Source organism: Hyaena hyaena, unplaced genomic scaffold (assembly GCF_003009895.1).
Source record: "Hyaena hyaena isolate Hyena2069 unplaced genomic scaffold, ASM300989v1 scaffold_726, whole genome shotgun sequence".
Taxonomy (NCBI): Eukaryota; Metazoa; Chordata; class Mammalia; order Carnivora; family Hyaenidae; genus Hyaena; species Hyaena hyaena.
Window position 1 is genome coordinate 211,132 of NW_024081358.1, and position 16,141 is coordinate 227,272.

At 34.6% G+C, this 16,141-nt stretch overlaps 1 protein-coding gene across 1 annotated transcript in view; it reads left to right on the top strand.

The window, feature by feature from the left end:
• Window positions 1-16,141, top strand: part of PJA2 (praja ring finger ubiquitin ligase 2) — a 69,766-nt gene that overhangs the window by 41,418 nt on the left and 12,207 nt on the right. The window contains exons 6-7 of the mRNA XM_039217957.1: window positions 6,325-6,510; window positions 11,499-11,610. Of these exons, the coding sequence (XP_039073888.1) occupies window positions 6,325-6,510; window positions 11,499-11,610 (298 nt within the window). The remainder of the gene's footprint in view (window positions 1-6,324; window positions 6,511-11,498; window positions 11,611-16,141) is intronic.

A 16,141-nucleotide genomic window follows, 5' to 3' on the forward strand; every position in this document is an offset into this window, starting at 1 on the left:
TAAAATAAAGAAAATAAGAATTAGAATTAGGAAAGATAAGAGCAAAATTCAGTAAATTAGAAAACAGGACAGAGAAGATAAAAAAATTCAGAAGGTGATAGTTTGAAAAGAGTAAGAAAAATAGATAGTTCACTTGGATAGTGAACAAGAGAATAAAGACAAGGCACATATAGATAATACTGAAATATAGAAGTGTGTACAACCACAAGTACATTAAAGATTGGCTAGACTAAAACCAGTACTCTGAACTTTGTACCAGTAAATTTAGAAACTTAGAAGAAATTGAGAACTATTTAGAAAAATAGAATCCACCAAAAACTTGTAGGAAGCCTGAATAATATTATAAGTGTTACAGGTATGTAGTTAGTAGTTTAAAATCTTACTGTGAAGAAAACACCTAATCCAGATGGTTTTAGAGCCAGATTCTCTTAAACTTTGAAGGATCCACTCTTCAAGACAATAGAAAAAGAACTGTTTCTCCAAATCATTCTAAAAAGGCCAGTATAACCCTAATACAAAAAGAGTATGTGAAGAAAATTATAAAGCTGTGTCATTCATTAAAATACATGTCAAAATCTCAAACAGAATTATTGGAAATCAGAATTTGTAAGTATATTTTTAAAGGTAAAGTTCTGTTACCAATATGAGTTTATTCCAGAAATGCAAAGGTGATTTAACATAGGATATCTGTAAGTGTCATAAACGACATTAGCAAAATACAGGAGAAAATTCATATGATAGATTCTGTAGGTACAGGAAAAAAAAACGCTTACTAATATTTAATACCTCATCGTGATAAAAACTCAGAAACTGGGATCAGACTGTTGACCTTATTGATAAGAGGTATCTACCAAAACAAAAAAATCAGTAGATAGCATTTTCAGTAATGAAGCATTAACTGTGCCTTCCCCCCATTCCCCCTGCAAAAAAAGAAAATCAGGAGGAAGACAAAATACAAGGGTGCTCATAGCACCATTTCAGTAGCTATTGTCATGGAAGTCTTGATGGGCATGGCATAATGGGAAAATAATAGAAGACAAAAAGATTTAAAAAGAAGAGGAACTGAAAATGAAAGGGAAAGAAGCTAGTAGAATGTATTTAGAGAATGTAAAGTTTTAATGTGCAGGATATAAAGAATTTCTAGAAATCAGGAAGAAAAACTGAAAGTCTAATTACGAAATGTTCAAAACATTAAGCAGATAATTCAATGAAGAGGAAATATTCATGGTGAATAAAAATATCAAAAGATACTTAGATGATTAGTAATCAGGAGAGTGTAAATTAAGATCACAAGGAGGTATCATTTAAACCCATTAGATTAACAAACATTAAGAGATTTAACAATATTGGGTGTTTCAGAGGATATGAATGCTTGTCAAGATGTGAAGTAAAATTCACTAAAATTATGTAATAATTTAAATATTTTGTATGGTAGACTCAGCGATTCCACTTTTAGATGTATACTCTGGAGAAACTTCTCAATATGACCCAGGAGTTGTGTACAAGAATGTTCACTGCAGTATTTTTCATGAAAGCTATAAACTGGATATTACCCAAATATTAATTAATAGGAGAAAAGTTAGTGGTTTATTCATACAGGAAGGGTTATATGGCAGTGGGAATGTGTGAGCCCCACTTACATGTAAAAACATGGATGAATCTTAGAGGTACAATGTTGAATGAAAACGACCATTTCTGGAAAAAATGTGTGATCTCTGTTTGACAAAGTTGAAAAACAAGCAGAAGTTAAATGTCTTGTTTAAGTATACGGAACAAGTGAAAATTTCTTCCAAAAAGCAGTGGAATGGCAAGGGCATCCAGATAGTACTTTTTTCTGGGGGGCCAAGCCAAAGGGATAGGATAGATGTGGGGCACAAGGTGTATGCTACTCAATAATAATATTCTAGTTCCTGGTTTGGGTGGTGGGTTTATGGATAGTCAGCATAGTATACTTTATAACTTAAATAGATTGTGTGTATTTTTCATTTGGGGAACAAAAAGGAATTTAAAAATGAAGGGAATTGAAGGTAAGAGAGTAGAGACTGTTACCATATGTAACTCTACAAAAGGAAGGAACCGCAGATAGATTCTGAGCCTAAGGAAATGTTGTCTTCACCCTGCTAAGCTGGACGGGTGATTGTTTGCTTATAGAATGTTCCAGAGGAGAATAACTGGCTAATAATTATACAAAAGATAAAGTGAAGTTCTTGAGAAGACAAGGATTAGGATTCCTGTCTCCAGGAGGTGAGATTTCCAGTGTAATTAGTGGGAAAGAAGTAGGTAGGTCCAAGTATAGGTAAACCTGTAGGTTTACTGGTGGAAAGAAAAGAGGAATCTGGTGACTTAGTGTCATCATTGTTACTAGATATTGAGGATGGGGAGGATGGGAAGATTGTGAAACTGAAGGAAAGAGAAGGTTGGAAATAGGCTTTCAGAGAGGGAGATAACAAACTTATTAGGTAAACATTGAATAATTGCTGGACAATATTGAATGTCCATTTAAAATTTGTGTTTTTGAATTTAAATTAGTACATCACACTTGTGTGTTTTTCCTTAAGTTTTCCCCACCATTTTGGTAACTTTATAAACTCTTTATGTAAACACTCTTAAAATTTTTTTAAAAAATTTAATAAATATTTTGCCTTTCCTGTTAATAACATTGAATTATAATATGATAAAGTTCTTCAGATTAGGTGCTAGGGTTGCATCTTTGTGACTGGATGACATGGAACCAGGGTACCATTGATTTTATAAGCTGTAATTCCCTTTGAGCCTTTTTTGACTCTTTATTCAAATTTCAGTTACTTTCCTTTCTACATTTTTTTCATTATTATTATTATTTTGTGTTGATTTTATTTATTTTGAGGGGAGGTAGAGGCAGAGAAGAGAGGGGAGACAGAATCCCAAGCAGGCCCCGTGCTGCCAGTGCAGAGCCTGGTCTGGGACTCGAACTCATGCACTCTGAGATCACGACCTGAGCTGAAGTCAGATGCTTAACCAACTGAGCCACTCAGGTGCCCTCCTTTCTACTTTACCTCCAAGATAGGGATTTGAAATCTTAAAAATCTGCTATGCAATTAGAATTATTAAAAATGAGTTTATATCTAAAGCTTAGCAATTTCTTATATGTGTCTTGAGTTATAAAATGAAAACTGGCTAATTAAATATCAGTTAATTAGGAATCTTATTATGCTGTCCAGGATTTTTATAAAATTTCTTATAATGTAGCTAGATTATTTTTATGAAAACCTCAGCTCTTTAAAATATTGGCATTAACCTAAAGGTCTAAAATTTTGTGCTGAAAAATGGATTCTCAAATTGCTTATCATTTAGCTAACAGAAGCAACTCAGATTTGTAAAATCAGAAGTTAGTATTGGCACAGGTTTTTTGTGATTTGTCTGCCTTTCATTTTTTTCATTTCACAGAAAATTCTGTGATGTATGGTTACATGATAGCATATTCTAAAAGTTTTTAATGAAAATTTCTTTAAAATATTCCATAGTAGTTTATAAATATATTTTGATAATTTTAATACTGCTTTTCACACACTTAAATTTAGTTTCCATTATTGAGGAATAGGGACCTTTAATTGTATATCATGAAGGGAACATCAGTCTGTTTATATGAAGCTTTGATTTGACAGTGTAGCCTCTAGTCAGGAAAGATTAGGTGATGCTGATAGTTTTCTAAGATTTTCACTGGGAGTAGGTTGTGGGGATAAGTTACGAAGCATTTTCCATGTCCTCTCTTGGCTTCAGCATTCATTTCCTCCAGGCGGTGCTGAAAGTGCTCAGAAAGAAAGGACAATTTGGCAATTTCCCTTCCCATTTGAAATACCATGACTTTATTGGTGGTTGTAGTAGGCAGAGGCTTCCACATTTTCCATCTACTGGAATGCTTTTTTGGTATTGGCCTTTTGGAGACATGATGAGATAATGTCTTTTTAAAAAAATCTAATAAATTACTGTGTAGCATGATAATGGCATCTTGTTAATATTTGAATTACCAAAATGATTCAGAAAGCAATTTGAAGGTCTAGATTTTTGTGAATGTGTTGTCTCACATGGTATGTCTGATATACATGTACATGTATATGTATAAGGAAAGAGAAAGAAGACTGAGCTGTTGCTTTAAATATTTTCAAGGATTTTGAAGCATTTAAACTTACATTATGTTCTTATATTCACATGAGGGTATTTGTTTCTAAAAGATCTTTTGACCCTATTGTTCAGAATCCTTTTTTTTTTTTTTAAGAGCAAAATTCCTTTTGTTATAAAGGTGTAAACTAAGAACTGTTGCTTAGGAATTTTTACTTCGATTTTGAATTTTAAATCCATTTTGGGTTTAGTTTTTCTTTGGACCAAATTATGATGCATGAAAAGAAAAATGCCCAGTCACTTTATTTATTTATTTTTTTTAAATGTTATATTTCTGAGAGAGAGAGAGAGAGAGAGAGAGAGAGAGCACGAGCAGGGGAGGGTCAGAGAGAGAAAGATACAGAATCCGAAGACAGGCTCCAGGCTCTGAACTAGCTGTCAGCACAGAGCCTGACATGGGGCTCGAACCCACGCACTGTGAGATCATGACCTGAGCTGAAGTCAGATGCTCAACCAACTGAGCCACCCAGCCGCCCCTCCACTCACTTAATATAGTAGATATTAAACCGTCAATAGATTAAGCGTATTTTATTACAATTTCTCAGATTTTACTAGACAAGTGATACTACATACTAAATCTTACAAATCTGTTACTTTGAGTGTTGGTTAGGACCTGCGATTAAAGAAACACTTACGAGTTTAGGTGTATAAAGAGATACAGTTTCTGTGTATTTAAAATGTGTTCATTCTTATATGTGGACATCATCTACATCTCTTTCATGAGTGTTATCTCGAAAGTTAAATTTGCATGTTAGAATGAATAGAATTCTAATTAGAGCTGCTCTTGAAATATGTAAGGTATTGTATACCATTATTTTTCTTCTTAAAACCCAGACTAAAATTCAGCTTTTCCAAAACTGTGCTCTCATATTTAACTTCCTTTTGATATACTAAAGGGTATTTTCTGTTAAGTAAGATAAATAAAATTCTACCAGTATTTCTTATTTATAAATTCATAGAGTACCTTTTGTCTAGTCATTGCAGGCTTGACTTTTGTTTCTCATGTATTACGAATAATTCTTTTCAATTTGATTCTTGTGTCCACAGTTTTGGTGTTAACTTTAGTGTGTAAATTGTATGATTTAACAGTCTTGTATATGACTTTTAGGTTTTGCATCATGCATACAATGACACAGAAATTTGTAAAAATTTCTCATGATTCTTGACAATCGTGTACTTTTGTTTTAGGAATGGTGGTGGGAGGTACATGCATTTTTAAAATAGGGATTTGGAATTTGTTATAGGGTAAATAACAGAGATTTAACTTCCTTCTGTTCAAATGAATACTCAGTTGTCCTGATACCATTTATTGAATAATTTTTTTCTGTTGTTTTGAAATGCTTCTTTTTTCTCTTCCTTGTACCATTTGTCTGTTCCTGTTCCTATGAGCTTATTATTTTCTAGTGGGAGAAAGATCAACAATAAACGAGTAAGAAAATGATAGGTAGAAGTAAGTTCTATAATGAAAATAAGAGTTATTTGGTAATGATTAGGCAGGTCCTTAAAACCAGTTGTCAAGACCACGCATTCTGAGGAACTGCCATGAACTCTGACCTGAATATCAGGAAGGGAATAGCTATGCAAATATCTGGTGAAAGAACATTTCAGGTAGAGGAAATGCCCTGAGGTGGAAATGGTCTCCATGTGTTCCGCAGACTGGAAAGAATTATAAAGAATTATAGGAACATAGTAAATAGGGAGATGAGTGGTGAGAGGTAACAATTGGAGAAGAGGGCCAATGAGAAAGCATGTATGTTGTAGGGATTTGTAGGCCAGGCTCAGGAATTTTGATACTATTTTAACTGTGAAGGGGAACTACTCAAGAGTAGTGTTTTAAAGTTAAAGTTGTCTAGAATGAATTTTTCTTATCTTTCTTCTGCACAAGGAGGAAATATAGGAGCATAGGTAACTTGTATGTCAAATAAATAGGTTCTTATGTAATTGGGAGCTATTTCTACATACATATGACCGTATAACAAATTTGCCTCCCTTTTAAATAACTTTACAGTTAAAGAAAACAGACTTTTAGAAACATGTAAGTACCAAGAGTTTGGAACTCAAAAGAATAAAGAATCTGTTTGCACTAAATAGAACTCTTTTTAGAAAACAATTTTATGGTGTGTTTTAAAATAATGTCTTTTCTTCCCCTTGAAATGTTTGTATTAGGGAACAGACATCCTTGGAAGAGGGAGAAATTCCTTGGTTACAGTACAATGAAGTCAATGAAAGTAGCAGTGATGAGGGAAATGAGCCTGCCAATGAATTTGCACAGCCAGAAGCTTTCATGTTGGATGGTAACAATAACCTTGAAGATGACTCCAGTGTGAGTGAAGACTTAGATGTGGATTGGAGGTATGGAATGGTGTTATTACCATGGTTAACTGTTTACTGAGTAGAATTTGTTCATGATTCTAAATTATGAAAACTGAATCTCTGATCTCAGAAGTGTTCCCTTTTTTCCCATCTGTCAATCTTCCTCTCCTTTAGCACTCCTTCTGGATGTCACTTCCTACATGGACTCCTTCCTACTTACTCCAAGCAGTGACCTCTTTTCCTCTTTGACCCTTGGCTCTCTTGAAGCCCACCTTCTATCCTGGTTATTTATAAACTCTCATGGTTCGAGATTTCCAACCTTTAAGTTTAGCTCTATATGGTAAATATAGCACTTAGTATAATCCTTTTAAAAAAGTTATTAATAAATAGTACTTGTGGAATTTCAAAACATGATTAAATCAGAAGAATCACAAGAATGTAGTTATCCTTCTCTGTATGCAAAATATGGAAAATATGATCGTATTTTCCCAGAGAGGCTGAAAGTATTCGTTTACTTTACACTGACAAAGAATAATGAGCTTCAGTTAAAAGAAGCGTACAAAAATTAAGTGAGTTATTAAATTGTTATGTCTCATGATATAATGGTCAAAATTTAACTGTTTTGGCTTTTAGTTAGATTTATCTTTCAAATAGCCTATCTTTCAGTAGGCCTCTGGAAGCAGCCAGTTACTGAGTTGAAAGGATGATATATGGTTCAACTGATCTCTTGTTAATTTTTCTGGAGAAAATATGGTTTGGTACTACTTTTGTTTCCATCTCTACACAGATAATATTTTTAAGAATTTGCTTTGCTCTACCAGTTAAAATTCCAATATAGAAAATTTAGAAAAATAAGGAAAAACTCATTCATATCACCTCATAACTGCAGATTTCTAGAAGTTATGTTTTTGAGTCCTCCTTTGTGTCTTCAGTGTCTCTTTCTGTGTGTGTAGCTACTTCTTTGTTTTTCTCCAAATTGCTCCAGATTTGAATCTCCGCATCTCCTTGAAGTCCTCCTTACCGTTTCCTATTCTCACTCCCTAAATTAGATGTGCAAAGCAGACTTGCATTGACCATTGTGGAAGTAGAACTGATGTTTTATCACAGCCACACAAACAATTTGAATTCCATCTTAAACAGGATTCCTGGTTCCAAAACCCATTTTCTGGCTTCCCTAACTTTATGGAAGAGCAGTGACTCACCAGATCATGGTTTTGCTGATCTTGTTAGTACTATCTCTTCCCACCTCTCTTATGTCTGCCTATTACCCTCTTTCTGAACTCCTTGTTATGCTGATGTCTTATGTCTCCATTATGCAAAGTCATTCCTCATAATCCTCAGCAGATGACAGAATTGTTGATTTAGGTAATATCATCTGTGCATGTCTGGAGGCAATTATGGTTTAATATAAAGAAATATTTTCTTTTGCACATTTCCAAAATTTTATCAAAATAATTTTTTACAGCTTCGTTATGTAGATACTCCAGTCTGTAGTAGAACTAAAATTTAATTGTTCATTTTCCCCACTGAAATAGTGCAGTGAACCTTTCCCCTCAAATAACTTGTTTTGTACTTCAAGTTACTTCTTTAGGACAGATTATTAGAGGTGACATTACTGAGATAAGTAGCATTTATTAATATCTTGAAATATATTTGTTAATAACTTTCAACAAAGGTTCCATATAAGAATTTGAAGAAATAATTGAGGTCTTTTTTGAATTATAATTTTAACTTAAATTTGAAAACTAATTTTAGGTTCTAATTCATTAGTGATCTTTCTGGATACATGTGTTATGTTAGATTTTAGAGATGTTTCTGATTGTCCTTAAATTTGGGGGAGTTTTAGTAGGTTTTGTTTTGTTTTAACATAGAAAGCCTTTTAGCAGTGATTTTAAGACAAAATTTTTGAAGGTTACTGACCTGAATTTTATGTGGGTATGGCGACACCTCATTATTGCTTATATGGTACTATGTTAATATATGTGGCAGTAGCTACAGATTGATAAAATGATTTTTATATTAAAATAACATGTCATTTTGACAACTAAAAGGAAAAGTAATAGCAAACATCAGTTCTTATCTCTAGAGCTAAAATGTGACATTTTTTTATTTTGCCACAACTTAAAAAAAGTTAAGCTTTTTGATTCTGTATTTTAGTTTAAAGGAAATGGAAAAACTCCTCTATCAAAGTTCATTTATTTGTTTTGATGACATCACAGGAGTGTGGTAGAATACCCAGAGAATATTTTATAAACTGATATGGTGGGAGTTGATGTGGAGAAAACATGAGTTTCAGATTTAGACAAATCCAAAATGTACCATTTATGTATTTTTTGATAACTACTTAACCTCTCTATTTCCTGTAAGAAATTGGGGTTATAATTTAACCTAATAAGGTTATGAGAAATTAATTCTCTACAGCTATGACCATGGCTTAATAACAGAATTTTAAAAGAATTCCATATATCTTTTGCTCATATTTCCCAGATGTTAACATTGACCACATTTTTGTAATTCTCTCTTTCCTCCCGAGATTTCTCTGTATTTATGGTATATTTTGTTCCTCACTATGAGTAAGTTGCAAACAAGATGAATCTTTACCCATAGTCTAGAATGGACTACAGACAATGACATTTTCTTATATAACAAAATCAAGAAATTAACACTGATAATAGTACTCTTATCTCATCTGCAGACATTATTCAAATGTCTGTAGTTGTCCCATGAATGCTACTGGAGAAATACTTTTCTAGTCCAATCTAAGACTACTCATTGTACTTGGTTAACATGTTTCTTTAGTCACTTTTAATTTGGAACATTTCCTTAGTTTTTCTTTGTCTTTCATAATCTTGATTTTTAAATCTTAATTTTTAAAAAGTATATAGGCCATTTATTTTGTAGAATGATTCTTAGTGTAGATTTCCCTGATGTCATGATTAAGATTCACGGTAATAGATTTTTAGCAGGAACACCACAGAAACAATGTTTTATTTTTCTTTGTTCATATCAGAAGGCATATGATGCCCAATTGTCCCATTACTGTGATGTTCATTGTGATTATTTGGTTAATGTGATATTTTTCATGTACTTTCACTTACAGTTGCCATTTTTAAAATAAATAATCAGCATCTAGAGGGAAGCGACTTTGAGATTTCTCAAAGTTTCTTCTCAAACTCTCAAACTTCCATCTGCTGGTTTTAGTATCATTAGTGATTTTTCTCTCAGACACTTATTACCATGTGATTGCCAGATGAATGATACTAGAATTTTTAATATTAGCTGATTATTTTGCAGGGACTGAATTACAAGCAGATAATATTATTTGAATGTCTAGATTTGTTTAGCCTGGAGAAGAAAAGAATTAGGAGATGATTGTCTAACCATTTGAAAGAGTTTCCTGCAAAGGAAAAGGGGCCATAGTTTGTGCTGCTTCAGCAGGCAGAACTAGAATGCTTCTTTCACACAAGTTACATACTTCTGACAAAGCTCTCCCACACCGCACATACCTCCCCAGGGAGCAGTGTGTCTTCTACATGGAGTGGATTGCCCTGCTGGTTCATGGATGACAACCATGGTGCCAGCTCTGTGCCATGTGCATATGTGCATCAACTCATTTCATTTGTTTTATGGCTGAAGAAACAGTTAACAAATTTTTCACATTGTCTAACTGACAGTTCAGTGTGGACTTAAATCCCTATGTTACTGGCTCCAGGGCTCTTCTTCCTTGCCCTGTGTCTCACTGCTAGGTGCGGGGTTCAGGTGTCACAAGGGTGGTTGGATTCGCTAATTTGTGATTTAAATTCTAATTTAAAAATCTGTGATTATATGAGGATGTTTCTTTATACTATGTGATGTCTGCTGATTTTTAGATGCTGCTAAGCTGTTATCTTCATAAGAACGCCTTGGTGTTTATTGGCAATAGATTTGTAATTTTAATCATGGCACAAAAGTTGACATCAAAATTATTTTGAAGTTTGTGTAACTGGATGTTCCTGACTGTATTCAACTTCTGATAGGAATATGGAAGTCAACAGAAGGTTGCCTTTAGGTACACAAAATAAGCTGAGTTTTGGAGATACTAGATTTGAGATGGTGGGAATTAAATGAGGTAAACTGCCCCATAGAAAACAAAAATTGTAGGTCAGGAGCTCAAGAGGGAGTTTGTAATTGGGTGGAGGTTTAGGAATTAACCTATAGAGAGAGGATAACTGAAGAAATGGACTTCAATGTCATTGCCAAAGAGGCAAGATTAGAAAGAAGGGGACTGAGGACATACTTAGGATTTCTGAATTTTGAAATACACATTTCCAAGACTAGAGTAAAAGGAGGAATCTATGTATGTGTGGGAGTAGAGGAAGGAGATCAGAACCAGGATAAAACATAATATTTTCTTCAGGGGGATTGCATTCCTTGAGTAAAAAGAAACAATAAAAATGAGCACTTAAGGGAGCTAAATACTTTCCAATCTGAATAATAATGGAGGAGGTTTAGTTCTCTAGAAGAATAGAAGAGAGATTAAGGAGAAAAACTTGAGAAAATTAAGTATTTTTAAGCCCAAAGTAATTAAGCAGTACCAAGTAAGAGAAGAAAAAGATGCTTTGTCTAATGATAAAAATTGAAATAAATGCAGTATTTGTCTTTACCATGTTGTCCTCTAAATTTAGACTGGAAACTCAAACAAACAGAAGGTATATGGGAAAGAATTAAGGAGAAAAATACTACCTTTGCACCAGCCTTAAGCGATCCCCCAAGTTGGAACTAAGAACTAGAAACATAAAAAGAATTTTCCCACAAATTTTGTGTGCAAGCATGGCAGCTCATTGGGAGAGGTGGTGGTGTCTTAGCTCCTTAGGCTTAGTATTTCCCTTTTCTGTTGGGTTCATCCTGCCTCTCACCACATAAGATTTATGTTAAAATATTATAAAGTTTTCTGCTTTTAGTATGCTTATTGGTTCATCAGTATGCTAATATAATTATGTTTTCACACATAAAGATTTCTCTATATTATGGCTGTATTTTTTTTCCAGCCTGTTTGATGGTTTTGCGGATGGACTAGGAGTTGCTGAAGCTATTTCCTATGTGGATCCTCAGTTCCTCACCTACATGGCTCTAGAAGAACGCTTAGCCCAGGCTATGGAGGTATTTTAGTGACTCTGCTGCCCATATATAAGTTGGGATACAAAATGATAAAAATTAAAGGCTTTTTTCATTGCTCTTAAAAAAAGGTGAATAATTTTTCATCAGTTTTAATAGTATTTCCTGATTAATGATTGCTGCTAGTATGTGTATATAAATTACAACTAGACATCCTGCCAGTTTGGCTAATTGCATTAAATTTTCCCTGGTTTTACTGCAGAATAGAGACTGTTTTGCTTACATTTAGAAAACATACTTTTCCTTTATTGAAGTACCTGGGTGTGAATCTGAATATTTTTTTAATGTTTTATTTATTTTTGAGAGAGAGAGAGAGAGAGAATGCATGCAAGTGTGTGGGGGAGGGGCAGAGAGAGGGAGACAGGGAATCTGAACCAGGCTCCAGGCTTTGAGCTGTCAGCACAGGGCCCAGTGTAGGGCTTGAACTCACAAGCCATGATATCATGACCTGAGTCGACGTTGGACACTTAACCGACTGAGCTACCTAGGTACCCCTGATTCTGATTATTTTACACACACACAGACACAGGTATATTTGCGAAATGAAATTGAAGATGTCTAAGGATATATTACAATTCACTTCCCCCATTTTGTCCTCATTGCTTCTAAATAATACCTTACTGCCTAATGAATTTAGCAATTTTACTTCCATTTTCTCCATAACAAACACACTTAAATAAATGTAGCATATAATTTTGTCTAGCTTTCTTTTCCTTATTTGACTACATCACAAATACTCATGGTTGTATTTGCCTAAGGTCAAAAGCCCAAGCATTTTCACATTTGGGAACTTTGACTGCACTTGTGGATTTCATTGTTAGGAATCTTTTCTTTAAATTACTGTTTCTTTTTTTTTTTTTTTTTAATGTTTTATGTATTTCTTAGAGAGAGTGAGAGACAGCATGAGCAGGGGAGGGTCAGAGAGAGAGGGAGATTCAGAATCTGAAGCAGGCTCCAGGCTCTGAGCTAGCTGTCAGCACAGAGCCCAACACAGGGCTCACAGTCTGGTTTCACAGTGCTTACATAGTTTTTCCCATTATTATGCTAGTGGTTTATGATCTCTTACAATATAGAGATTGTTTTAAAAAGAAGTTTTGAGAATTACAATAGAAGTTTTATTGTTACCAGTAGGAAGTGTGACATTTGACTGGTGTCGTGAAAGAAGCTCCAGGATTGGTTGGGGGCAGGGAGTCTTAACTGTGTAAAGGCACTAGCAGCATGTGCAAAGACAGGAGTCAAGAAAGACGATAGTATGTCCAGGGAACGTACAGTCCCCATGTGGCTTCCACTCTTACGGAACCCAGTGACACTGCCGCTTGTCACTCTTAACCATCTGTCCTTCCGTTGTGACTAATGAGTGGTGTTAAATGTCTGCCTTCCCTTCAGAATAACAGCTTCCTCAGATTTAGTGCTCTGCTTTATTGTATTTGAATTTGACTGAGAATCAATACAGTTCCATCTCCCTGTCACTCTCTAGAAAGCTTTATTTTTCTGTCTAGTATGCAGTTATTTAATCATTTTGAAAAGTGAGGTTGTAATAATTTATAATTCGATTTTTCCTTTTAAGTTTAACAGCGTTCTTTAAATGAAACAAAAACAACAAATGAGGCAAACTGAGTGTTTTTATTTGTTTTTCTCTCAAGCAGCCTGCTCTCTTTTTAGCACTGGTTGTTTCATTTCTCTTATTTTCCCAATACCAGACTGATCTGTTTTTTCAGGTAGTGGCTATTGGTGAAAATATTGGCAATAAACATTTGCCCCATATCTATTGTCTCAAATTTGAGTGAGCAAAGGACAAAATACTTAAGATATTTAACTGTTTGAAACAGTGATATTAAAGCATTTTACTCTGAACAAGTTTTGAAAACTTCTTCCCTTTGTACATTTATGTTGACACTTAAAGTTTTTTAGCATAAACCCTAAGTAATATTGTTTACTTTATTATACTGCTTTGAAATAAAAATATGTTCAATAATTTAAATATAAATAAGGTGGTTTAGATTCATTTAAAGTTGTTAGTAGCATCTAACTGATCAAAAAGAGACTTCTCAATGTTGGTAAATATTTAAACGTAAAATAACTTATACTGGAAATGTATCTCTTAATAAGGTAGAGGGACACTCTTTCCTTCCTTACTACTTTATGAATTAATTATTTTCTAAAATGAGATATAGTTCAGCATCAATTTTATTTTTCATTTTTAAAAATGTAAACTTGAGAAACTTTGTTCACATAAGTAAATTGATAGGGATGGAAGGAGTTTTTCATATCATTGTCACTTAGTTTTTCTGAGATATTTGCCAAAATCACATCAACTTCAGAGACTTGACAGATTGTTTAGATCATCCTTTTTTTTTTTGAAAGCAGATGACTGGAAGCGTCGTACAAAATTTGTTATTCAGTCATTAGTTCATTGTGACCCCAGTATTTCAGACTGCCCCTTTGAATGGGTAAGAAGTATGCTTTTATTTATAAAGTGGAAGAAAGGTTAATATAAAAATGAATATGGGAACACAGAAACAGCATGGTGCTTTGACTACAGGTCCGTTCTTCAGCAGATCAGTTTGAGGAAGGGTTACTTAAGAAAGTTAATTGAATTGAAATTGAATCTCTTAAGACTCTTCATGCCCATGTTCCCCTAGGGAGTCTTTACACACTTACAGAACACCTCCTACACACTGGGGTATAGGCCTTTAGGAAGGTGCTTTAAGCTATGTGACCTTGCACTGTTCACTTAACCTCCTTAAGCTTCAGGTCCTCATCTACAAAATGGGAGTAATAAAATTTACCTTAGGGATTTTTGTGACATTGTGTTAAAGCACTTAGCAAAATAGCTGGTGCAGTAGTGAGCTCAATAAATGGCTATATTCAAAGACTTACTCAAATCAGCAGTCATCCAGGTAGTAATCATCTAGCAAATGTGGATTCAGTGAGCACTCAAAATCACTTGTTATAAATCTTCACTTTTCAAAAACTAAATTGTGTTTTATTCTTTAAAAACTAAATGTTGTGCTAACAAGGATTATGCTACTTTAAACCTAAATATTTTCCAGTTGTGCTCTTTAGCCTATTTAGTTATCTTTCTGACACTTGGACTAACTTTTGAAAATACACTGTGCTGCCTAAGGTGTAGATACATTTTTATATTTTTACACATTTTCACAGCAGTGGTTTTAAAATGGTCTCTCTTACGCTTGTTGCTTTTACATGACTCCAGATTACCTTAAGTGTTTGTCAGTACCAAGGCAATAAATTATTTTTACAAATATGAAATTCCAGATATTTATTAGCACTGCACATGTGCAGATAATCATCAGAAAGGAATAATGAACCTATTGAGACAAACATATATCAGAGCATAAGTAGTGTCCCCAGAATGGAACTTAAGTATAAATAACATCCCTTCTTTTTTATGTGTGACAGTAACACAGATGAGTTCTTGCAGTCTGTCTTGAGAAATACATAAGGAAATAGAGATTTATGATTATAGTTATATGAGAAAGGAGGGACAAATAATAGGCTATTACTTTTTGTTTTCTCTTTCCTGATGGGAAATTTTAATGTAAAGAACTATTAACTATAATAGGGGATTGGAGTAACATGCATTTGCTTAGTAAGGATTAAAGATATTTCTAAAGAATACAGAAAACGCACATACAAGGAATAACTACCACATGTTTGGCTAAGATCACATAAGAAAGAGTCTCCACTCCAAGGCTTGGATTCAGCCTTTAATAGAGAAGGCACAGCTGTGGCTCCCTGAGTGGCAGAGAAGTCACCGTAGTGCTGCACTGGCAGAACTTGCTGGAAATCAGCCCTGTAGGGTGCTGCTGGGGAAAGCTATTTATAGGAAGATGCTAACTGGAAGCACTCTGCTACGGAACTGTCCAAGGTGGGTGCTCGGGGAAGCTGCTGGCCACTGGATCTGGCTGGCCGCATGCAGGACAAGAGCACAGTACCAGAGAAGCCGTGGGCTCCGGAAAGTCTGCTGCTGGAGAAAACCATGCATGCCACGAAGCCTGTGTGAAACAGGCTCACTGGGATTAGAAGCAGAGCCCTTTTCCTCCTGCAGTGTCTCTTCAGCGTCCTCTATGAACAAAGCTTAATTAACATTGTGACAGCTGTCAGAGGAAAATACTTAAATAGCCCAAATCCATTTTCACAGAGCTGCCAAAAATAGCTAATTTGGATTTGAGGAGCAGTAATCAATAATTGGAGAACAGTCCATCGCTCTGATTACTTGGAATCTCGTATACACCTGTCTGCACACATTTGAACTTCATTCAGTAGCAGTGCCACTTTATTTCCACCTAAGAGGATATAGCTAGTCTTTTTTTTTTTTTTTTTTTAAGAGAGAGGGAAAAAGAATCACAGGCAGGTTCCACACCTAGCACAGAGCCCAATGTGGGGCTCAATCCCATGAACCGAGGCCCAAGCCAAAATCAGGAGTTGGACGCTTAACCAAGTGAGCCACCGAGGCACGCCACAGCTAGTCTTAAAATGAAGTTTTCACCCT